General features: G+C 48.0%; 2 protein-coding genes across 7 annotated transcripts in view; one reads left to right on the forward strand and one right to left on the reverse strand.

Moving 5' to 3' along the window:
- Nucleotides 1–13,260: 13,260 nt before the first annotated feature.
- Cd74 (CD74 molecule) lies at nucleotides 13,261–21,899 on the forward strand. 2 transcript variants are annotated; one of them, XM_020157794.2, is made up of 9 exons: nucleotides 13,261–13,557; nucleotides 17,451–17,623; nucleotides 17,802–17,881; nucleotides 18,326–18,388; nucleotides 19,027–19,122; nucleotides 19,412–19,499; nucleotides 20,424–20,615; nucleotides 21,049–21,111; nucleotides 21,375–21,899. In XM_020157794.2, the coding sequence occupies exons 1-9, from the start codon at nucleotides 13,481–13,483 to the stop codon at nucleotides 21,383–21,385; spliced, it is 843 nt and encodes a 280-aa protein (XP_020013383.1). In that variant the 5' UTR covers nucleotides 13,261–13,480; the 3' UTR covers nucleotides 21,386–21,899. The 2 variants fall into 2 exon arrangements, with proteins under 2 accessions (XP_020013383.1, XP_020013382.1); XM_020157793.2 differs by lacking the exon at nucleotides 20,424–20,615 and having other exon boundaries at nucleotides 13,268–13,557.
- Tcof1 (treacle ribosome biogenesis factor 1) overlaps nucleotides 21,551–25,237 on the reverse strand; it is a 36,402-nt gene continuing 32,715 nt past the window's right edge. For all 5 annotated transcript variants that reach the window (XM_074076657.1, XM_074076656.1, XM_074076654.1 and 2 more), the window contains 3 exons: nucleotides 24,907–25,004; nucleotides 24,284–24,330; nucleotides 21,551–24,028 (listed from right to left, as the gene is read on the reverse strand). In XM_074076657.1, the coding sequence (XP_073932758.1) occupies nucleotides 24,304–24,330; nucleotides 24,907–25,004 (125 nt within the window). In that variant the 3' untranslated portion in view covers nucleotides 21,551–24,028; nucleotides 24,284–24,303. The remainder of the gene's footprint in view (nucleotides 24,029–24,283; nucleotides 24,331–24,906; nucleotides 25,005–25,237) is intronic.

The raw sequence follows: 25,237 nt of genomic DNA on the forward strand, positions 1-25,237 counted from the left end.
CCTGCCTGCTGCTCTCAGCCTGTAGCTGGCAGCATTATTTATGCAGATCTCTGGGGTGAGCTAGCACTCACCTGGTCCCACAGGCTTTGTTTGCTCAGAGTTCTCCTGTGCGGGGGCCTCTGCTACAGGCTTTCCCCTTTCCAAGCACTGGGAAAGGTGACACTGCCCCTGCGTTGTCAGGCCTGCGTGTTTATTTACAGTTCATGTGGGAGGTGGGTCTTCCCCCCTCTCCTCTGAAGTTTTCCTCCCACTGCCACTTTCAGAAGCTTTCCTGCTCCTGCTTACTGGGTGGTGCTGCTGCTCCTGCCGGCCGCCATGTTTATTTACAGTTCACGTGGGAAGTGGGTCTTCCCTCCTCTCCTGTGGAGTTTTCCTCCCTCAGCCACTCTCACAAGCTTCCCTGCTCCTGGTTGCTGGGCGCGCCCCGCTCCCGCCAGAGCCTCTCCACCTCTCCGGCCTGCCCAGCTCGTTTATTTACAGTCCCGGGAAGGATTCCCTTCCCCCAGTCTTCAGCGCTCAGGGTGCCCCACCCTCTTTGCTTATTACTCAGTTTCTCTTTTTTTCCCGGGTGGAGGTCAGTCTGTCCAGGGGGCTTTGCTGCTCTGGCCCAGGCTTGTCTGTGGGGCTACCGTGGTACTGCGAAGCTCACCTGGTCCGCGTCTTCCCAAGCTGTATGGGCGCCGGCCACTGGCGGCCCCGGGGGCCCTCCTCGTTTCTCCGTTTAACGTGAAGTGGAGATGCTCTGCACCGGCTGGAGATGTGGTGGGGTCAAAGTTATGCCTTTTCTCGGTGATTATGCCTGCAAAGTGTGTCTCCAGTGTCTCTCCAAGATTTCACTATAGGAGGCTCGCTTTCTGCTTCCTACCTCTAGCCGCCATCTTTAATCCCCCTGTCTTTCTTTCTAAAGTGGGTTCCACAATGGTCCTGAAGGACCCAGTACCAGGGGGATGAGGCAGGGTAATACCAGGCATGCTCTAAGACAAGGAATGTTGCCCCTATTAAGGTCTTGAACCCACCTACGGTTGAGAACCAGCCCCAAACAGGTCATCAGGACTCCATCCCTTCCAGGGCTGCACAGGGACATGGGCAAGCTTTTTCATCTTGTCGGTAATTTCTTCAGTTACCTTTCCCTCATCATCAATCTGTAAACAGCAGTTACTCAGATTGAACTTTCCATATATTCCACCCTCCAAGGCTAGCAAATAGTCCAAAGCCAAACGGCTTGGGTAGATGGCATTTCGTATTTTAGTTTGTTGTTTGCTAATATGTTGAGGGCTTTAGCTGTTTCGGTAGTTATAATCTCAACCACTGCCTGAAGCTGAATTATGCGGTTGGGCATATAGATTGGGGTGTGGTAGCCCCAGGAGCCATCTTCTGCCCATGTAGCAGGACCATAATATTGAATGATTCTCTCTGGAGGCCATTCATTGTCCTTCCAGTCCCCTATTTGTAGGCCATCTTGCTTTTTCCTGTTTACCCTTTCTTCATATATGGAGACTCCTTATCTGAGGGGGAGCAAGAGGAAAGAAGGTAGGATGGTGCCCAGCACAAAGGATCCGAAACAGTCATTGGGAAGGATTGTGTAAGCTCATTTCCCACAGATCCAGTACAGCTCCTTAGGCACCTGCCACTCTATGCCCACGGTTAGATTATTCCAGGCTATTGCAGGCTTAGGGAAGTTAGCAAGAGGGTGAGGCTGGGGCTCTGTGTGATTGAAAGTCCCCCACCACTGAGTCTGCTAAGCAGTATCATTGTAAAACTTTTGTCCCAAGCAGATCAAGTCCCCTACCAGGGTGGAGAATTGGCCTTTTGGATGGGAGATACAGTAAATCCCAATAATAGAGGTTTATAGGAGCCAAATTCTCTTCCTAAGCCTAGGGAGAGTGGTTTCATTAAAGAGCTCTTGTGGGTTTAGCTCTTTTGCCTCCCATGGCCAATGGTTTCCCATATTCGTTCCTCACAAACATAACACAAAGCTACATTCAGCATTTGTGTTATGGACTCAGCTAGTGAGAGGAACAGGATTTTGGTTTTAACTGAGATGGGAAACTCACTTTGCATCTCTTCGTAGAAGGAGTGAAATACATGGTATGAAGAGCTCTCGTGGGTAATAGTTACTAATTTGAGGTGCAGTAGAGTCCCGGGATCAAGCCCCATTCCATCTATCATTATTCCAATCTTAAATCCTCATTCCAATCTGAGGGCTTAAGTATAGAATTTATGGGGTTACAGGAGCCAAGGGAGCAGTTAGAGGCTGCTACTCCTTTTTGAAGGAGGGCAGAGGGTTCTGCCTTTTGCCAGGTAGCCCATGAAACACAATTCCAGTGTAGGCAGTAGTTCTAGCCCTTGCCAGTACATGGCCAAGAGTTGTCCCCTCAGCATATATACTTATCAGTTGACATATGAGTTCTTTCCCAGGCCAGGCCTCTGTAGATGTTTCCAATACTGTGAGGTCAATAGACAGTGTTTGTAGCTATTAGGGAACACACATCAAAGTATGCACTTACTGGCCTTTTGGGGTTGTAAACCTGTGTCCAGCTAATGATCTCCCCAGTTCTGGTAAAGCTTTGAATCTCTAGCCATTGCTCCTGAAGGTGATAGATGGGGTTAAAACAGATATATTGACCATCATGAGAGCACACTGCGTAGGTAGTATGGTTGTGGGTGTATGTCCCAATAACTGTGCCTGCACAAATATAGTAAGTACGGAAAACCAGAGTTTTGGTAACAGCACTTCCCACTCAGGTAGTGCACATGCATGAGTCATGGTCCAAAGCCTGGGCGTGCCAGGTAGAGAGCTGACCAAGATTAGCAAGAAGATTACACAGAATGGACTCATCCTCAAAGGTGAGATGGGTGACTCCTCAAGCTTCTGCCGTGTGTAGACCAGTATGCTTCTGGAGTGACTAGAGCAGGGCTGATGTCTTGTTGTTTGTGGTCTCCTGGGAAGCAGGGTCCTGCCAGGGAAAGGCACAGGCATTCTGAAGAGCGATCTTGTATGGTGAACCTGGGTCAGGGATGCACTCCCACTTGGGGGAAGCAGGCTCCACTTGGCTGTGGTGGATCCAGGGCCGATCTCTGCTACCTAAACTTTGGTGGGGATGGACAAAACAACAAAAGGGCCCCTCCAGTGGGGCTTTAGTGGTTGAACATTACACTACTTTATCCAAACAGCCTCCCCTGGTTTATAAGGGTGTGTGGGAGTTGTCAGACTAGCGGAGAGTCTCTCTCTCACCCAGGTATTGATTTTTGAGGGAGGCCTGCATCTGCTGTCTCAGGTGAAGTCACCTATTTCCTTAAGGTCTACTTGTTGGTCCTTGACTAAAGGGGGTGGATGTCCAAAAAGAATTCAAAAGGGGAAAGACCTGTCGGTTTGGTGGGTCTAGACCTAATCCTGAGCAAGGCTATGGGCAGTAACTGATCCCATTGTAGGTGGGTCTCCTGGCATAGTTTTCCCAATTGCAATTTTATGGTCCTGTTCATACATTCTACTTTCCCTGAATTCTGGGGCCAGTAGGTTGTGTGCAGCTTCCAAGTTATTCCTAACCCTTTAGCCACCAACGGTACCACCTCAGTCACAAAGGCTGGCCCATTGTCTGATCCAATAGACATAGGTATTCCAAATCCAGAGATGATTTCCTTTAACAGGCACCAGGCCATTTCCTGGGCTTTCTCAGTCTGAGTGAGGAAGCCTTCCATCCATCCTGAGAAAGTGTAAACACCAGCAAATATTTACATCTTCTGACCCGTGGCATCTCAGTAAAGTCCACAATCAGGTTTTCAAAAGGACTTCCACCAACACTTTGCGCCTGAGGTGGTGCTCTCGGCCCTTGTTGGGGATTGTTTTTGGCACACTCTCACATATGCCAGAGAGCTTGGGGACATAAAATGCTGGGCCAAGGTGGTCTTGAGAGCTGTTCACCATGACTGAGTTCCTTCATGGAACTGCTTGACAAATGTGGGAGCTAGCAATTCTGGAATTGCAATATGGCCACTAGCAAACTTCCACCATCTACCTGGTAGAAAATTTTCCCTCCTCAGTCTTAAACCAAGCCTGTTCTTGTGGTGTGTACAATGGGTCCCATTCAGATAAAGAGCATGGGAACAAGGGAGCTGTCAGTGAAGTTGAAGTTTGTCCTCCTGTGAGAGCTGCTCATTTGGCTTTCCTATCAGCTTTTCAGTTTCCCCAAACAGCTGTTGTCTCCCCTTCTGATGCCCTCAGCAGTGCATGACTGCTACTTGCTTAGGGGCCCATACAGCATCTAGCAACTCCAGAATTTCTTGTCCACACTTTAAAGCAGAGTAGGGAGTTTGGACTGTGAGTTCTTGTCCCAAAGTAACTTTGTCTGCTTCAGCTGCCAAAATGGCAGTGGCTGCCATGGCACATAGGCAGGGCAGCCAGCTTCTGGAAACTACATCAGGTTGCTTTGATAAATAGGCCACTGGGCAGTGCAAGGAACCTAGCTGCTGGGTCAAGACTCCCACAGCTGTCCCCAGGCTCTCATGTACATATAAGAAGAAGGGCTTCATCACATTTGGCAGGCCTAGAGCAGGGGCATTTGTGAGTGCCCTCTTAATTTTTTTAAGGTCCTTTTATGCTCCTTTCTCCATATCATGGGTTTCTGGTTCTCCCACTTTGTGTCTTCATAAAGGGGTTTTGCCAAGAGAGAGTAATTGGGGATCCAGATCTAGCAGAAACCTGCAGCCCCTAGAAATTCTCTAATCTGTTGATGGGTCTTGGGGGATGGAATGGAAGAGACAGTCTATGTTCTCTCAGGGCCCAGTCTATGTTGTCCTTGTGACAGGTGAAACCTGAGGTATTTGACAATATCCTGGCAAATCTGGGCTTTCTTTTGGGAAACCTTATATCCTGCCTTTCACAAAAGGGACAGCCCCCTACCTTCATTAGGGCCATAGGCTCCTGGGGACCCAGTAGGATGGAGCCTGGTCCATCCTAGTCTTCCTCACGATCCTCAAAAGTGGCCAGTCTGATGATGTCTTCTTCTCAGGGGCTGCTTCTCCTCTGAGCAGGTTGATACTTTCCTTCAACAACTTGACCTCTGCCTCTGGTCTGGGGGGCCTTCTAGGGGTCCCTGGGGTGTTGGAGACATTAATTTTTTCAGTGTCCTTCCTTATGACAGTAGGCACACTGGTCTCACCTTAGTTCCTCTCTAGGGTGAGGCTGTTCCCGGAGCACTGACCACCATCCACAGGGATTGCCTCTTCCTCTGCCATGGCCTGCATGCTGGGGTCCACCTGAATGTTTGGCTAGAGACTCAGCAAGGAGGGCCATCTTCCTTTTTATCTTTCTATTGGTCTCCTGTTTGGCCTCCTGATCTCAACTGACAAAGACTTTTATGGCTACCTCCAGAAGCTGGCTGGCATTCATACCAGCAAAACCCTCAAGCTTTTGTAATTTTCACCTTATGTTCCCCTGGGCCTGGCTGACAAAGGCTGCATAATCATCCCCTGGTTTTCATCCACCTCTGAGTCAAAAGGGATATGCAGGCTGAAGACCTCACATAGGCCTCATAAAACTGGCTAGGGCTCTCATCTGGCCTTTGGAGGACTTCTGTTGCCTTATTAATGTTTATGGCCTTTTCCCCTCCATCCTTCATGCCTCCTAATAATGCCTCCTGATACTGTTTAAGCCATTGGTATCTCAGTTGTCATCATTAGGGTCCCAGTGGGGGGTCCTCCTCAGGGAACTGGCCCTGAGGATAGGCTTTGGCATTTAGAGTATCTGCAGGAGCATGCTCTTCCAGCCACTTTAGAGCCACCAAGGTTATACAGTGTCGCTTCTGAGTATTAAATAGAGTCAGAAGAAGCTGATGGCAGTCTGTCCAGGTGTGACATGAGTTTGGATGATGGACTGCATTCTGTCAATCAGGGCCTGAGGCTTTTCTGTGAAGGATGGGTACAGTGGCAATAAGGGGGCAGGGTGTCCTCAGCATCCTCCGCTAATATGTGTTTCTCTGGCTTTTTACATTTTTCTCTGCAGTTGGAAGCTGCTGCTGCCCTGGCTACCATGATCCTACATGTCTCCTCTAGGTGGGACTTTAGCCACATGGGCTGACTGAAGACTGCATCCCGCCTGCATTCAGTATAAGGAACTCTCTGGGTGTCCAGGCTCCCCTACAACCACTTTAAAAATTCTATTGACTATGACCTTATCTAATGACCCCTCTGAGGGCCATCCTACACCAAAAGCAGGCCAGTCTATTTTACAGAAGGTCCTAAATTTGCCAGGAGTCAGCTTGACTCCGTAATCTCCAATAAATTCCTTTTTAAGGTTTTTAAGCATGCACTCTAGGGAAGTGTTCTTACTGTGTCCTCCTTCCATTCCTCCCATTACCAGATGTCAAGACAGAGACAGAGATGGAAGGGTTGAGGGTTGTGGAGAGGAGGTAAGGGGTCCTCCTCTCCAGCACACAAGGGAAAACACGACTTGCTTCATCTGTCTCCAGACTCTCCCTCGAGGGGATTTGGGCATTTCTTGGCCATAGTGAGTCTGTATAAGCCCCAGACTGGAGGCCCCATTAGGGCTCACCCAGGACCATATGAGTTTGCCATGGACCTGCAGATCGGGACTCTGCATTTGCTTCGAAGCTGAGCTGCATCTCAGGCTTGCACTTTCACACATTTTCACACAGCACAGTACTTCCACCCCACTCCCTGAACCTGAGAGACATGTTTCACCCCAAAAGGTGGTTACCTGGGTGTCTCTGTCTCTGGGAGTTGATCAGACTCCTCTTCTGCCTCCTGAGGCAGGCCTGAATTCAAACCCAGGTTCTTACCAGTCTGATAAGTGGGGTTCCCAAGTTGGTTCTTGAGCCTTTATGGGTTCCTTTGTGCAACTGAAACTCACCTCCTCAGTTTGCTGGGAGAAAGGCTCCCTCCCCTTGGACCAACACAGTTTGGTGGCACCTGACAGGGGCAACCCTTCCAGTGGGCCGGAGACACTGAGCCAGAAACAAAGAGATGAAAACATGGCTCTGAATCCTAAGTGAGTACCCAGAAATGTTGCAGGACAGCTCAGACAGAGATGGGGCACCAAAGCTTTTGGGAAGCAAGTTTATTTAACAAGCCAGCAGTGACTCAGTGGACTCGAGTCCAAAGGCCAAGCCCCAAGAACAAAGGGGACCTTCCCTATATGCCATTTAGAGCAGGTTACAGAAATGGGGGGTACAGCTTGTCCCATACATGGTCACATTCTATTTCATTGACCACCTTAACCTCTGGGGTGAGGTGACCCTTCTCTGATCTCACCCCAAGTGACATTCTGCAAATCAGTTTTTATTTCACTGTATTTCATTATCTTTCATTATCACTCATTATCTCCCTTCCCCCTTTCTGACTTCCTGCCACATGCTTATTCTACCTCTTCCCACAGCATGTCCAGAGCTGTGAAATAAACTGCCTTTCTCTGCCTTCACTGTGCCTCTTTATTTGGCATTTAGGGGCAGGTGGCCAGACCTGGCATATGAAATCTCAGGAGTTTGAGCCTTGGGTCCAAACTCCCATTTCAACACCATAGGACCAGACTCCCAGGAAGGCCCAGAGAAGGAGGATGAGGTGCCCTCTTTCTCTGTTGAGAAGCTCCACATCTCTTGCAGGGTAGAATCTGCAAGACTTAAGAAGGTTGTGGAAAAAAATCTATCACTGGAACTGGGCACCAGTGACTTATGCCTAAAATCCTAGCTACTCAGGAGGCAGAGATCAGGAAGATGGCTGTTGGAAGCCAGTCATGGCCAAATAGTTCATGAGATCTGTCCCTAAAAACACCATCACAAAAATGGCTGGTGGAGTGGCTCAAGTGGTAAGGACCTCAGAGGTCCTGAATTCAAACCCCAGCTTTGCAAAAATATCACTGAACTAGCATTTATGGTACACAGTTTAGGCATGTGTGTGTTCATTCAATATCCCAATGAGATTGGTCCTATTAACATACCTATTTTACAAGGGGGGAAATGGTAAGTGATGGAGCTGGGATTTTTTTTTTTAAAGTCTGGGCTGCCCTGGGGGGAGGAGAGGAGAGAGGTGTCATTCTATCCTGCAGGGCATGTGGCCTGTGGAAATCCTGAAATTCTCTCTCTCTCCTTAGTAGGGGGCAGAGGCAGACCCCTTACCTCCATATGTATGACCCTCCTCCATTGGGCAGAGACAGTGGACTTTGTTCCCACCTGCTCAGATGATCAGGCAGCTTACCCTTTCCTCAGCAGGGGGAGGTATGGCACCTGCCAACCCAGGTGGAAGCGAGGGGTGGGCAGTGACATTTCCCCACTGCCACCCCTTCTGGGGGTGTATGTGTGTGGATGGTGTGCACCCTTGGAGAAGCAACAGGTGTCCCAACTCTGCCTGACCAAACACCAACCCTTCTTCCCTCAGGCTCTTCACCTTAGAAGCTGGGGCAAAGCCAGGCCAAACCATCCAGCTGAAACTTTTGTTTCTTTTTTTTTTTATGGTGATGGAGTTTGAACTCAGGACCTTGTGCTTGCTAGGCAGACACTCTACCTCTTGAGCCATGCCTCTAGCCCCGAAACTTTTGTTTCTTATCAAAAAAACAAAACTTTGGGCTGAGGGTATAGCTTGGTACTAGAGATCTTTCCTATCACATGCAGGGTCATGGATTCCTTCACCAGCACTGTAAGAGAAGCAGAGAGAAAGGGAGGAGAAAAATGATGGCAGTTATTGAGAAACCTCTATGATGATTAAAACCCACATTACGTGCCTATGCCGTGAAAGAGCTCATTCCCACAGTGGCAACATAATCATGATTTGGTTTGTAATTTAGTGTGTTCTTTTACTCCATGTATTTACTATAAATTGGAATTTAGATCTGCAGGCAGATTTTGGCTAATGGATCTTTAGCAAAGTTGTTATACTGAATGTCCTGCAGTTGGTGATGCTGTGTGGCCACTTGTGTGAGGCGACAGCAAGCCTGCACCTTTCTTGTTTGCAGTCCACAAGGAACTTTGGGTTCATATTTCAGGTGACCATTCTCTTTTACAACCTCTCATTTCATGGTATAGCATCCATTGATGACCCTTTACTGGTCAATTGTTTCACTGGGGGTTACAAAAAGTGATTTTCCAATTCTATTTTTTCCTCTGCAAGAACAAACGAAACTTCCATTCTTCCATAAAGAGTTTTTCCTCATCAGCTGGAATGCAGCTGTAGTCCCTTCTAAAGAGGCAGGTAAATTTTTCTAATTAAAGCAGGCATTGTCCTCTGCTTGGCTGGCAGGCGCCTTTTCAAGTTGGCTCCTGGGTCCTTCGGGCAAACCCCAGGAGTCTTTGAGCATTTCCTGGCTTTGAGGAGAAAAAGAAGATGTCTCAGACTTACCTGTATTTTCCCTTCTCCAATCCTGAAATCAGCCCTTCTGCAAGCTTGGATATGACTCTGGAGCTCATTGGTTTTTAACACTCATATCATACTGCAGGGGCCAGTTCCTGTTCTGCTGACCTTGCTGCGCCATCATGGGCCAGTTCTTTCCCCGGCCCAAGTCAGACTTTCCTATGAACAATGGGCATGTTGGATCCCACTTTACCCCAACTCCCCCCAGAGGTGTGACATGTAAGTCTTCCTGCTTCCAGACGCCCTCTTCCTATACAGGCAGGGGTGAGTGGGATGAGGCTTCTCCACTCGGCAGTGGGTCTGTGTGACAACTGGGAAACTGGGACCTCTTACCTTGTTATGAGCAATGGAGGAAGCCATACCCAGTCTGCCCTGGGAAACTCAGTGTTGGGATATACCCTTCTGGCAGGAATCAATCTCCAGTCTCCTGTGGGCAAGGACAGGGTAACCTGGGACACCCTCAGCTTTGTCCTAAATTGCTTCACAGGGAAAAGGCTTTGGACTACCATTTTATCACAATCTAGACTCTATCAACTTTGATGTATTTTTTCCTTATTTTAAATTTAGTTTAAATAGCTTTGGATCAAAGCTATGAAATCACATAGTTAAACGAATCAAATGTTTCTACAAGGATTGCTGTGAAAAATGGCAGGTCCTCATTCTCCTTTTAGTATCACTTTCAAACTTTTCACTGATTCTTTTGGTTATTTACTTCCATATCTCTGAATAACTTTCTTGTATTGTTACTTCCTACTGTTTTTCTACTTGTAACATTTATCTGGTTGGTTTTGCACTGTGGAAGATGAAGATTTATCTCTCTCTCCTCCCTTGTCCCCATGTCCCTCCTCCAGTCTTCTCATCCTCCCTCTGCCTCTTGTGGTTTGATCAGTAGGCATCATTTACCATATTACAGCAATGTAAGTGCTATTCATAGCTGAGCTAGGTTTACTAGGTTTACTGTTCATTTCCTAGGTAATTTCTGTTTTCTCAAGTTAGTAGTGGTTTTATTTTTTCATTTGCTTCATTTTCTATGAAATTATTATAATTCGACCTCATACCCTCCAAAAATGACCTAAATTGTCTGTCAGTTCATTCAAAAATTCATTCAGATAGTGATCAATTTTATCTTCTTGAAGAAATATCTTTCAAGGCCGTTAGCTTAATAAGCTGGACCTGCTGATTTTTTGGAGATTTCTCCTTACTAGTGTCCTGGGCTCCCCATTCCCTCTCATGGGGGAATTTTAGTTACCTCTTCCTAATGTTCTTTTTCATTGGTGAATGCCTTCATTTTGGTGGAACATGTCTTCCTGAAGCCTTCTTAGGAAGGGCATCATGGAAGGAATTTTTTTTTGAGGTAGTGAACATGAAACTATCTTAATGGAACTACTACCCAATAATTTAGTTCAGTAAAGATTTGAAGGTAGAAATAATTTTCCCATAGGATTTTGAAGGCATTGCTACATTATCTGTAGTTTCCAGGGATAATGTTGAGAAGTCTAAAGTCATTTTAATTCCCAATTCTTTGTGCCATCTTGTTTCTTCTAAAATTTTCAGACTCTTGGTCTTTATTTTTCTGAAACTTTATATTAATGTGCCTTGCTATGAAATTATTTTCATGTCTTGTCCTTGGTACTCACTGGGCTTTTTTAATTTGGAAATTTATGTTCTTGAGTTCTGGAAATTGTACTGAATTGTTTCATTGGTGATTTCTTCCCCTCTATTTTTTTTTTTCTGTTCTCTATTTCTGGAACTCTGATATTTGGCTGTCAGCCCTCCTAAACTGATCTTTAATATTCTTATCCTTTCTCTCTGATTTTGTTTTCTTTTTATCTTTGTGTTATAAAGAGATTTAAAAAAAACCTTCTATCTACTGATTGTTTAATGTCTGCCTGTATGGTTTGTTGTTGTTTGTTGTTTGTTTTGGGATGGTACTTGGGTTTGAACTGAGGGCTTTGCACTTGTTAGACAAGTGCTCTAACACTTGATGACACACCCTGCCCTTTTTACTTGTTTGTTTTTAGATAGAGTCTCATGTTTTTGCTTAAGCTGTGCTCAAACTTTTATCCTCCCAATTCCACCTTCTAAGTAGTAGGGATTACAGGCATATGACACCATGCCTGTAATATTTAAGAGCTCTTAATATTTAATATTTAATATTTAAGAGCTCTCTTTTTTGTTCTTCTATAGTACTTATACCTCTATAGCATCCTCTTTTTTGATACATGGGTGCAGTATTGTTCTTTATCTCCCTAAGTCTTATAATGACAATTTATTTCTTCCATTTTTTCCCATTTGGTTGTTTTACTCACTCTTTTATGTTGAAGGCTTTCTTTAGATGTCTTGTGATCCTTAATTTTCTAAAAAAAAATGTCAAGTGGAAGCAGTGGCCCAAGAGTAGGGCTCCCTGTATGGTTACCTGGTTGGGTTATTTTATCAGGAAACCCCCAAATGTCAGAATCTTTGGATGCTTCCTCCTGCAATGTCATGCTTTCCAAAGAAGGTTCCTCCGATCTGTTGCCTGGATGTGTTATCGAATTTGCAGATTCTTTTCCTACTCAGTACTGATCACAAATAACCAAATGGTTTCCAGGAGCAGGCAGGAAATTTTATTCAATAGCCAATGAGGAGGGAAGTTCATGCTCTAAAGCCACCTCCCTGAGTGGGCACTGTCAGTAATTTGGGGGTGCGGGCTGGTGACAGAGAGAAAAGCCCTGGCTTCTGGCATTCCAGCCAGGGGAGGAGACAGAGGCGCTCAGTGCTGGTACATGCTCATGTCTTTTCTGTGTCTGGGGAATAAATTTTCAGTCTGCTCTATAGGAGGGGGGCACTGGGGAAACAATTTACTTACTGTTACTTATTATAAAGGTCATAGATGAACAGCCAGATGAAGTACATGGGGCAAGGTGTGAGGGAAGGGTCCCCGGCATAGAAGCATCTGTTATAGAGCTCTGATGAGCCACGCATCTGGCACAGGGACACAGAAGTCCCCCCAACCCTGTCAATTAGGGTTTTTATGAAAGTTCCATTATGTGAACATGATTGATTAAATCATTGGCCAGTGGTGACCGAATTCAATCTCTCCTCCCTAGAAGTCTGCAAGTCCCCTTCTGAAGCTGATGGGGACCTTTAGCCACCAGTCACCTCACTAACAGGCAAAAGTGTATCTTATCACTCTGGAGATTTCAAAGTCTGAGTAGCTCTTGTGTCAGGAACCAGAAACAGAAAACAAATACATTTCTTATTATGTCACAGTGCATGGGCACAGATACAAGGTTATAAAACCTTGTCAATACTGTTAAATCTGCCTCAGGCCTTTGTTTCCAGCCCCTCTTTCTTTATTCCCTGCAAGACCCCCCTTCTGCATTTGAACCACAGAATTTTAGTATGAGGAGGCAAAATAGTAGAACGGCTACATGGTCCCCATCACTTTCTGGATACATAATCCTGAAATGGAGGTGATAGAACTCTCTCCAAGGGCACTGTAAAGATTCCATGAAACAAAGCATGTACTTGACTCAGTTGCAGTGTCTGGCACAAAGGAGGGCTTAGTAAGTCACTGGTGGCAAAAATTGGTTCCAGAGAGGACAATAAGTCCAACCTTCCTGTCCTATTTTGACATGATGTGATGAACCAGAAAGGACTTGTTTAAGCTCTCAGAGGGTACACATTCTCTTTCTGCCTCCACTCATGCATAGATGAGAAGAGAAGACAAATAAAGGCACTTTCTGCTTCAAAGTGATTTCCTGTCTAGGGAAAGAATATTTGCCTGTTTCTGGAAACATCCAGAGAGCCTTATGAATCCAAAGGTCTGCCTGGAAACAAGTGATGAGGGCCCTGGGCAGCCAATGGGATCACACTGGCCTTTCTACCTGTCTGGGGGAGCTCCCCCTTTCTCATCCTGTCCTGAGAGAGAAGCAGCTTTGCCTGAGTGGGGTATTTCCAGCTTTGTGGCTTTCACTTCCACATCTACCAAGTGGGCGGAGTGGACTCCTGTGGACGAATCAGATTTCACCCCAGCACCAACTTCAAGAGGTGACCAAGAGGCTCAGGGTTCCAGACGGTGGTGGCAGTAGCAGTAACAGCAGCAGCAGCAGCAGCAGTTAGGACGACCAGAGACAGAGCCATGGAAGACCAGCGTGACCTCATCTCCAACCATGAGCAGTTGCCCATGCTGGGCCAGCGCCCTGGAGCCCAGGAAAGGTACGTGTGAGCACCAGGAGAGAGCAAATTCTGGACAGCACAGACATGCGAGTGTCTAGAAGAAGCATTGTCCAAGTCACCCTGAAAGCTGCCTTGATTATCTGACTCAAACACTGACTTTCTGGTGATTTTGAGCAAGTGTCTGTCCCACTCTGGGCTTTTTCTCTTCCTCCTGTAAAATGGTATGCTCCTTTAGAGCAGGGATTTGTAACCTTCTTTGTATCTCTCCCCACACCCCTTGAAAATCAGCAGAGCCCTGGATTCGCTCCCTAAAGTCTCACAATATTGGGAACTTCACAGACCCCTCCCCCACCAAAAAAAAAAAATGCTGAGCCCAAACCTAGGTTAGAAAATTTGGACCAGATTTTTTGAAAATGTTCTCAATCCCAGTGCAGAAATGGAGTTTCTAAAAGCGGATGGTATAAGCAGCTCCTCACAAAGGAGTTTCCCTTGATGACCAGCAGGCATAGGTGTCTGAATCAAGTGTTAGGCTTACAGGTGTCTGAAGGGCAGATGAAGATGTCTACCATCACTGTAGCAACTCCAAGACCAGGGAGAGTTTGGTCTAAGTTTCTGGAAGGAGCTCAGGATTGATGTGGGTTGTGCCCCTCTCTTTTGTAACAAGAGACTAGTAAGGCCATCAAAGAACCCCAGGCCCTTCTTCCAGCTCTCAGATGGCCTCAGCCACGTTACCTCCACCAAAAAACCCAAATGGGGCCCCCATGGCCTGCTCCCCTTGAACTCCAAAAAGTAATTTGCTATCTATAGGGATTTGCAAGATGTGATGTCAGCTGTTGCCAGGCAGAAAGGGCTTGGGAGAGACACAGAGATGTCACCAGAAGTTGTGTTCTGGAAAACAAAGTATTAGAGCCACAGCCTGTGAGAATCCTGGGAAATCTCATGGCCAGGAGGGCTGACTCCCTCAGGAGAACATGATTCTGGTCCAGGTTCTGCTACTCTCATGGATGACCTTGGGTAAATCACTGCTTCTCTTTGGGTCTCAGTAATAACAATAACCATGATAATTAATAAGTTCCCATCTACTGTGTTCTTACCACTAGCCCTCAGTTACTGTTATTACTATGATTATTTATTAGACACATAACTAAGGATTAAACTTAATCTTGAATCTCATAGTTTCCTCATGAGCTGGGTACATTTTTTATTTGATTTTTTTTGAGTTGGGTATGTTTTTTTATCTCTACTTTCACACGAAGGAAATTATGATTCATATTAGTAAGTAACTTGCCCACATTATCACAGCTGGTGTGCTGGAGACTGATTTTGATCCAGGACTGGTCTGATTTCAGTTTGAGCTCATTCTTCCATCTGGCCCCTTTAGAGGCAAGATTTGTGGGGAGGGGAGGTGGGATCCCTCTGACATCAGAGCACCCAGTGAGCTGCAGACCCAAGTTGGCTCTGTGTTCAAAGAAGGTGCCCCCCCCTTGTCAAATCCTTATCTGGTTTTCACTTTAGTCTAGTTATTGCTTCTAAAACTAACCCCACCCTGTGTGCTTGGCCATTCCAGACTGGACCTGATTGAGAGCCTTTCATGAACAATTCTGCCTGGCAACATCTGTATCATGATTCCTTCTAGTTCTGGTTGGCTCCTGACTTTGGCCAATTACTATTTTTTTTTTTTAATTCCTCAAGGAGACAGTGCAAAGGAGGAAATAAAAAGTGGGGGTGACAAGAATTGGCAGAACCAGGGGACAGGCATTCAAGAGGCATAAAGGGGAAGGAAGTCAGATGCTAAAGTTAACTACTAGCTCCCCTGAGAACAGTGCTGTTATTTATTTATAGAGAGCTAACAAGGCACTAGGTATGGAGCCAATGGCTGTTACCCTCATTATCTTCTTTAATGTAACAACACTTTGAGTCAATGCTCTCACCCAATCTTACTCATATAGAGGGGGTAAGTGACTTTCCCACAGTCCAGAACCAAGTTTCTAAGTTACATTGCATGGTCTCATCTTCGGTATAGATATCTAGATTTGTTGGCCTTTTGAGAAACTATGCAACAGGAGATAGCACTGGGACTAGAACCAGGTGTGGGTTTGCTGAAGCGGCTCAGGGGTGCTGTGGGTCACCCATGTGGAGAAAATGAGCTTTAACCTGGGTTCAACCCAGGCAAGACTGAAGACGGGTGGACTTTTCACTGTCTTTAGAGCCCAGGCTACCCCCTCCATGGAAGTCTAAGAAGTGGAATTTATTTTCCCCTCCTGTCTGGTCTCTGTCCCCACAAAGAGTTTTTGCTTTTTCCTTCTGGAGTAACTCTCTCTTGGACTGGGCCTTGGACTAAGAAGCATATAGGACTGACTAGCAGAGAGCCAGTAAGAATGAGCTGTGCCTATGACATCATGAGTTACTGGGCAGAAGGGTTTTCTGGAATTTCCTAAATTGTCCTTGCTGGTTGCTGGCATGAGCAGGGAGCAGACTCATCCTGACAATTTCCAATAGGGTGTGTTTCAGCTGCCGTAACAGAATACCTCACGCCGGTAATTTACAAAGAATAGACTTTTATTTCCCATAGCATCTGGTGACAGCTTTCTTGCTTTGTCCTCATGTAGCAGAAAGCAGAAGGACAAAGAAATAACTTCCGGTGTCAACCCCTCTTACAAGGGCCCTTGATCCCATTCACATCGCATGAGCAACAGCTGAATTTTGGAGGGAACCTGTTCAGACCATAGCAAGGTTATAATAGCGTCCCGTTTCAACCTGGGAGTGAGTGGAGGGAGAAAGGGCAGGAACTCCCAGGGTCTTGGATAGCATCCTTACATCCTCTGTACTGTAACATATGTATGCACCCCAAATCCTTATCCAAGGCCACCACTGCAAGGGCTCCCTGCGGTTTAAGGGTCTGGTCACCCTCAGTGTACAGATGTAGGTTCAGAGAGCATGAGAACTGCCCCCCGTCCCCAGTTGTATAGCACCATGAGACACTTCTATGGTCACAACCAGCTATTGTTTCAAAGAAGAACACCAAATCCTCAAATCGCTGATGTGAGCGGTACCCATACAACCCATACACAGAGGCCCAGAGACTGGCAGGGACTTGCTCAGGACACACAGAGAAGCTGGGGCAGAGGCTGTGTCCCTGGGGGGAGAGGATGCGATGAAGTTCAGTACTCTCCAACCCACTCCTAAAATGTCAAGGCCCCACTTCTCCTTTTCAGGTGGGCCATGTTCTGTGCTGTCTTGGTCCCATTTCCTTCCCTTTTCTGTTTAAATCTGATTTCGCTGCTGGGGGTAAATCCCCGCCCTTTACATAGTAAATGCATGCATCTTTTTTTTAACCAACTAAAAAATAAACTAACAAAACAAAACTGTTTCCCCTTGAGGAAAACCTTGAACCTTGGGAGATCCCCATGGCATAGGGAATCTGGGGAGATCCTCCACGTTGACCTGTCACCACACATGTGGGACACTGAGGCACAGAGAGGGCAAGGAACTTGGCTCCTTCCCATTTAACCTTTGTCCAGAGGCAGCCCTAGGATTTCTACTTGGGAGGACTTTGGGGGCATCAGTGCTTGGAAACAGGGGTCTGGGGATGTCTTCAAAGAGCTATTTCTTTTTAAATTTAAATTGATTTAAATTCAATATTTAAATATTTCAATTTTTTTTTTTTTAGATTTTTTTTGACAGGTGCTCTCCCTGTAGCCCAGGCTGTCCTTGAACTCGGGCTCCTCCAAGGGCTGGGATCACAGGCATGAGCCACCATGTCTGACTAGCAACATCTTCAAGTTGTAACTCCACAGCTGGCTCATTGTGTGGGCTTAATTTGTGTGTTAGGGGTGGATTGGGGAACTGATGGGGGCATACATTCCTGCACTACTAGCTAACCACTGGAGCGGTTCTCTGTATTATCCTGACCTTCACCTCTCTCCCCACAGAAAGTGCGGACGTGGAGCTTTGTACACAGGCTTTTCTGTTCTTGTGGCTCTGCTCCTGGCTGGCCAGGCCACCACTGCCTACTTCCTGTACCAGCAGCAGGGCCGGCTGGACAAGCTGACAGTCACCTCCCAGAACCTGCAGCTGGAGAACCTGCGCATGAAGCTTCCCAAGCGTGCGTGCCCACCTCCATCCTGACACCCTACTGCTCCTCACCCTAGAGGCCCCATCTCTACCCCCCAGCTCGGCCATTGTCCTTTCCCTCTGGGGTTAAGGCCAATCCTTGTTCCTGAGCACCTTTCTCCTGGACATGGCACAGGGACCACACTCATGCTGTACTTTCTGCCCTACAGCTGCCAAGCCTCTGAGCCAGATGCGGGTGGCCACACCCCTGTTGATGCAGGCGCTGCCCATGGAAGGCCTGCTCCAGGGGGTAAGGACAGCCCAGGATGGCAGATTGTTACTAGCCAAGATGGGAGATAGGTGCCAAGGGGAGGGGCCCTGTGTTCTTGGGAGTGGCTCCTCAGGGTGGGGGGATTTTGATGTTGGCACTATCCCTGGGAAGAGGGCCCATTTTACAAAGCACTTTTTATTTCCCATAGCATTTTACAGTTCCCTCCCCTTCTCCAAGCCCTACTATCATATATCAATAACATTTCTGGCCACAAGAGTGCTGTTGGCAAAGCCCTGGGCAGGAAAGCTTATGCCAGCTTGGCCAATGTTGAAGCAGGAAGGTAAAATAACTTGCTTACACTCCATGTTTGGAGGTGGCAGAGACGGGCCCTCTGAGTGTGTGAACTTGACTGTTACCCAAACCTCAGCTGTAGGCCCCCTCCTTCTGGGCCAGTGTTTGTAACCCCATCCCCTCCTTTCACAGCCCATACAGAATGCCACTAAGTATGGCAACATGACACAAGACCACGTGATGCATCTGCTTCTGGTGAGTGCGGGGAGCCAGTGGGCAGCCCTCTATCACACAGGACCCTGGTGCCCACATTATGTCAAGCTCACTGTAAACTATGCTCACACAGAAGAACACAAGAGTGCCCTGCCCTCAAACATTCATATGCAGCCCAGCTTCACCCCTGCCTTTGAGATGGAGAAACTTGAGGCCAAAATCTTGGAAGGGACTTGCCTAAGACACCCTTTATTCCTTCTCAAATTTTTATTGCACATCTGCTCTGTGCCAGGCTCTTAACCTACAGTGGGGAGCAAATGAACCCAGATTCTGAAGCCATTGTATCCCAGGCTAGTTTGGGAGAAGACAAGTGACTAAGTGAGGAGGAAAGTGTAGGCTTTGTGAGGAAAGGCAGGGGTGATCAGTAGAATCTTCCTGGAGGAGGTAAGACCTGAAAGATGAGTAGGTGTCTATAGGGAGAAGGCTGGGGGTCCTGGTAGAACTGGAATGGAAGCTGGGCCCTGTAGTTGTACAGCTCTCATCATAGCTGAGATCCAAGGGCCAGATGTGGTTTAGTTCACGTCCACTCCTTAGAATGGAAGACCAGGGAAACATGGTTGCTTATTTCACTTTGACTGCCAGGGAGCTCTTAACTTTCTTTCTGCCCTGTGCCTCTGCAGAAGTCTGATCCCCTGAAGGTGTACCCGCAGCTGAAGGGGAGCTTACCAGAGAACCTGAAACACCTGAAGAACACCATGAACACCCTGGACTGGAAGGTCAGCAGGCTTCTCTGCACTGGAATTCTCTTTTCCAAATTTCTCCTCAGAACTGGACCAACGTGCAGTGAGGGGTGGGCTGGGGGCTACCAGTTCCCACAAAGCCTGCAGCATGGGAGTTGCGGAACTACCTAGACAAACCCTTATGGGTCTTCAAGGGGGAGTTGGGCTGAGGCTGGACTCTAGGTATTGGGCCTTCCTGGCCCTCAATGTTTCTGTCCCTGGGGCAAAACTAAGCAGGGTGGAACTTATGATGGCAACTTGGCCTGACTGCTCGTCTCTATACCAGGTCTTTGAGAGCTGGATGCACCAGTGGCTCTTGTTTGAAATGAGCAAGAACTCTCTGGAGGAGAAGCCCACTGAGGCTCCACCCAAAGGTAGGTCTGGCTTTCAGGGTGCCAGGGCTCTGGAGCTCCTTCTGGGCCCCCTGGAGTGCTGGGGCCAAGGCCTCCAGCTGTCTCAGTCTCACACCATGCAACCTCCTATCCTCTCAATTATCTGTCTCTCCTGCCTGTTTCTTCTGGGCTTGGCTGCCTTAGCCCTATCTCATCTGTGGGTCTCGCACCACACACGCCTTGTGGTATAGAGGCCTCTCACCACAAGGCTTCCACCCCGTGGAGGATGACATGTCCAGGAGATCCTGGAGCAAAACCAACCTGACATATACCATGCAGGAATTCTAGCAGGACTTTCATCAGCATGGCCCTTAGAACTCCAGAGAGGCCTTGGGCATTTCCCACCTCACTGACAGTACGTATCAGGATATTTTAGCCCTAAAGCCTTTGGGGGCTGTGTCCTGGTCTTGGTGCTCCTCTAATTCACTGGGCAGCTCTGGGCTTTCCTTCCCTCTGGGCCTCAATGTCCTGGAGTGGAAGACAAATGACCCACCCTGCCCTGAGTCCACTGTCCCCCATCCCATACATAGATCTTTGAAGCTACCTTGACCTACTTCTAGCTGATGTTTGAACCCTCTCTGCAGTATCCCCAACAAATGGTACCTCCCCATTTCTACTTGGGTGCTCCCAGTAATAAATAGGGCACTCAGATTTCCTAAGATGTCTATTGCTTTCCTCCAGGAATCTGAGTCATAGCAGTAGTTCCAAACTCATGTTTGAGTGCCAGAAGAAACTGTAAAGCTCTAGGGTGAATTGGCCACACTGCTATCACTTCCTGTTTGATCTTGGACCTTGTAATTCTAGGCCTTGGGCCTCAGTTGTACCGTCCATGCAATGGATGGAGTGAGAAAAGCCATTAGGGCATAGCCCACTCACTCACTGTCTTCATCATGCCTGTTGCTTCAGCACTGACCAAGTGCCAGGAAGAGGTCAGCCACATCCCTGCCGTCCACCCAGGCACGTTCCGTCCCAAGTGCGACGAGAACGGTAACTATATGCCACTACAGTGCCACGGGAGCATTGGCTACTGCTGGTGTGTCTTCCCCAACGGCACCGAGGTCCCTCACACCAGGAGCCGCGGGCGCCATAACTGCAGTGGTAAGCAGGGGCCACCATGCCAGCAGCTGGAAGGACCAGAAAGGACTAGGAAGGCTGAGGGGCAAGAGATCCCTCCTGGTATACAGGGGCCAGGACACTGGGGATGGCTGTCAGTCATGCATCCATCCAGCCCTTTACCCATCCCACCACTCATCTGGGCATTCCACTCTTGTCTGTTCCTGTAATTTTCTCCTCTCACATCCACACATCTCTCCAGGCGCCGGCCTCCCGCATCTAGGCGTCCCACAGATCTTCCATCTCACTACACCACCCCTCCCCTGGTCCCCAATCACACTTCTGCACTGCAGCACCTGCTTTACCAGGCGTGAGGCTGTGGTTTGGAAGGACGTCCTGGGGCACTGGGGCACTGTGGCAATGGGTGTAGGGGGTGGCAGGACTGCAAATAATAACTGGGCCTGCTTTTCCTTTGCAGAACCACTGGATATGGAGGACCTGACTTCTGGGCTGGGTGTGACTAAGCAGGATGTGGGCCAAGGTAAGGGCCCCATGGAGGGGGGTCACCTGCAGTGGCATGCATGACCCTGGGCCATTCTCTCATTTCCCTGGGATGACCATTTCACAGATGTGGGGCTAGGGGATTACTGGGAGCTAACTGAACCCCCATGGGCACTACTTGAGTCTAGCAGGGGCGAGTGAGGAGTGGAAAGTACTTGACTGCTCTGCAGCCTCAAGACTGGGAAGTGGCAGGGACAATGAATGAGTAACCCCAATCTCAATTTGCTACTTCTCTCTCTACAGTCATCATGTGAGGACAGAAACCAACCCTGGCAGCCAGCCAGCTCTGCATGGCCGCAGCTTTTTTGCTCCCTAGTACCCCCAGATTCCTCCCAGCCTCCCACCCTACCTCATCCCATGACACTCTGGAACCTGGCTCTCCATCATCCTTGGACATGACAGATTAAATAAGAAATGGCACAGGTGATGACACAGGAGGGCCCTGCTTCCCACTCCATCTGTCAACAGGCACCCAAAGCCTGAGATGGACCAAAACTAGGCAGACCCCTATTTCCAACATCATAGCTGTCTTCAATGTGGGGCTCTGAGATCTAAGCCCATGGACAGGGAGCACACTCTGCCCCCTAAAACTAGGCTGACACATTGGCTGTTCTCTCTTCTTTGGTCTTGTCCACATAACACATCTTCCCCATGAACAAATTCCTTCTGTACTTCCTGTAAAAACCCCAGGTCCCCCTGCTCAGCCAAGCTTGTCATCAGCCCTCACGGTCATGGCTCATGCAAGAATAAAAGGTAGTGAGTAGACCATTTTGGCTCCTGGCTCTTCTGTTGGGATCTAGTTTGTTTACCATGAGGAGGTCAATAAAGACCCTAAATCTAGTCGTCCAAGTACAAGAATGCAGCCCAAGGAATCCCAACACAGAGGCCTGTGGGCAGGGGCTGGACATACTCTCAGTTGCATGTTTTTAACATACGCAAATAACTCTCCATTCCAAGAAATACTCTTGCCTACTACAGTTTTTATTTATTTATTATTTGCGGTACTGAGGCTTGACCTCAGAGCCTTCACCTTGAGCCACTCCAGCAACTATTTGCCCGGGGTGGCTTCAAACTGTGATCCTCCTGAGTAGCTAGGATTACAGACGTGACCCACCGGTGCCTGGCATTGCCCAGTTTTTTAAGCACAAGCTCATGTTTCTGCTTCCATTTTCCCATGTCCCCAATTCCATTTCTATACTAAGAACAGCATGGGTGTGATGACAGATGGCAACAGACATGGGGCCTGGGTGTCATAAATGAACACGAAGAAGGGGCTGTGGCCAACTGGGCACCCTTGTGAGATCCAAGGGCCAACCACAGGTTCCTGCTGCCAGGTGTTCAACTTTTAAGTTCCAGAGGAGTCAGAAATCAAGGATGAGAAATTGCCTGAAACTGCTCCATTTTTAAGCTTGAAACTTAAAAGTCTTTAAGACTTCTGTGGGTCAAGGCAGTTCAATGTTAACACTTCTCTGGTTTCTGGAAGAGACGGGTTGGAGAACAGCCCATTGCTCCGAGTGCAGCAAGATGCCTTTTTGGGTCTCTAAGATCTCTGGCCCACAGAGTCCCAGTGGGCCTGGGACAGTCCCAGTGGGACTGGGGTTTGAACTCAGCTTCATGCGTGCAAAGCAGGTACTCCACTGCTTGAGCCACACCTCTAGTCCATTTCGCTCTGTTTCATTTTGGAGATGGAGGTCTCGAGAACTATTTGCCTGGGCTGGCCTTGAACCGCAACCCTCCCAAGTGCTAGGATTACAGACATGAGCCAGCAGTGCCCGGCTCATGTTCCTTTTTTCCGTCCTGGCTCTGGTTATAGCTAGGCTGAGGCGTGGAGTGCAATCTCCAGACCTCTGGTGCTCCACACTGCTAGGGGCAGCAGTAAGTCTTTGAATGCCAGGTTGCAACAGCAGGGAACATCTTTGCCACCTTGCCCTCTCTCAGTCTACATCTAAATCATCACTGAGCCCTGAAGACCTCACCCAACATACCCTGCTGCTTTGCCCTTCCTGCGTTCTCCAGCACAGTCACCATTACCTGTCATGAGGGTGACATGAACGACTCATGTCATGTCTAAACTGGTTTTCCTGCTCCTCCTGTACCTGCCACAGTTGTTTTCCACCACCACATCTAGAGACCCAGAACACTGAAGTCTAACTCAAAAGGCCCCTTCCCTTTCTTCCCTGTGGGTATTTGTGCTCCAGCATCCAGTAACCATCTTTCAGCTTCTCTTATTTAGATGCCACCTCCTCCAGGAAGCCTTCTCCACCAATTCAGCCCCAGGGGGCCTCAACATGCAGCCTAGGAGAAATATGGAGGGCTGGCTTGTTCACCTCCAGGGTTCACCAGACTGTCCTGCCCAAAATGCCAACTGCAGTATTTGCCCCAGATGAACTAGGAATTCCTTTAAGTCTTTTATTTTGAGTTCTTAAAAAAAGAAAAGAAAAGAAAAGAAAACCAAAAACCACAACCAGAAAAACTAGCAAGAAAACAAAGCCTTGGGATCAGCCAGAGACCCAGTAGCATGGGATGAGCTGCAACTGGGCCTGGCTGGATCTGCTCAGCAACGTGTTTGTGTGTGTGTGGTGGGTGGGGGGCGGGGGTGGAGGGTCCCAAGGCCTTGGGCATGTTGGATTTGAAGGGGGATAGGCAGGTAAATTAAAAAAATATATATACTGTACACATCTATATGAAATGCCCCATGCTGGGGGCAGAGGCTAGGGTCCCAGGAATGGGGCTACGTCTTCCTTGGACTGGTCTCCGGCAGGCTCACTTGCTTGGCCAGCACAGGATCTTGGGGCTGGCCATCTTTATGGAGGGAAAGGAAGTTAAAAATCCGGTCCCAACCCTTGGTGGGCAGAGGTCAGAGGCATGGGGATGCTCACCACTCTGCTAAGTAATCCCTAGGGGAAGAAAACAATCAGATGTCAGATTTTCTGATCCTTTTCTCCACCAAGGGGAATAAAGCCCAGCATCCCCAACCAGGGCAGGGGCACCACTTCAAGTGCTTGCACAGATTCTGTAGATGCTACAATTACAGCTCCAGCCTCAGGCTCTGGACCCACAGGCCCTGAAGAATGGAATTTTCTTCCGCCAGTCTTCCTTCCCTGGGGGGCTAATCTAGCTGCACAGAAGAGTAGAATGGTCAGGAAGCATACCTGCACCTTGTGCACGACCCTCATACTGCCTGCTCCGCTGTCTTCTTCTGTGAGGAGAGAAGTACAACAGGTTCTCACTCCTGTGGTTCTCCCTCCTGCTGCCACCCACCTACTGGGGCCTGGCAGCTACCCCAGGTAGCTGGGTCTACAGGGTTGGTGTCTCATGTGCCCTCTAGGAAGTTGCTGAGGGCCTGCAGTGCTAGTTGCTAGGCTTTCCTGATGCGCCAGGCCCTGTTGGCTGTGACAGCTGTGGTAAGAACTTCATCCATGTCTAAAGTTTTGAGGTCTGGGCCACACACAAAGGATAAGCCTTTGACCCACATGAAATAAATGGGTGCAGGCTTCTTCAGGGAGAAAATTATGCTAGCTGGGACATCGCCCAGGCAATGTTTAACCTCACCTGGAAGACTGCAACAGCCTACAAGGTCTCCTGCCCTCTCTTCTTTACCCCCAACATCCTTCTACCTCACAGACAAGACAGGGACACTCCTAAGGCTTCCAGAGGATGTGGCACCTGCTGGGATCTTTTGCAAGGTCCCTTATAAGAGCCTGAGAATGGAAAGGGGGCAGGGACCAATCTTGGGCATGAGATAGGACTGATACCCCTCAAAAACTAATTTTACCTTTTTCTTCTTTTTCTTCTGGAATTGTAAGTCAGGGTCTTTGGTTGTATTCTTTTTTGCTTTCTTCTTCTTTTCCTTTTTGTCCTTGTCTTTTTTTTCTGAGGGGGAAAAAATAAGCTTCCTGAACAACAAATATTACTCCTGAATTCTGGGGTCAATCAAACTTCAACCTGTAGAGCTCCAAGTACTTGACTGAACCTAGAGCATCAAGCATGCTAAGCAAGTGCTCTACCATTGTTAGCCACATTCCCAGCCCTAAATGAACACTTTCTTTCTTTTTTAAAGATGGGGTCTTGTTATGTAACCCAGGCTAGCCTAGAACTCTTGATCC

Source organism: Castor canadensis, chromosome 6 (assembly GCF_047511655.1).
Source record: "Castor canadensis chromosome 6, mCasCan1.hap1v2, whole genome shotgun sequence".
NCBI lineage: Eukaryota > Metazoa > Chordata > Mammalia > Rodentia > Castoridae > Castor > Castor canadensis.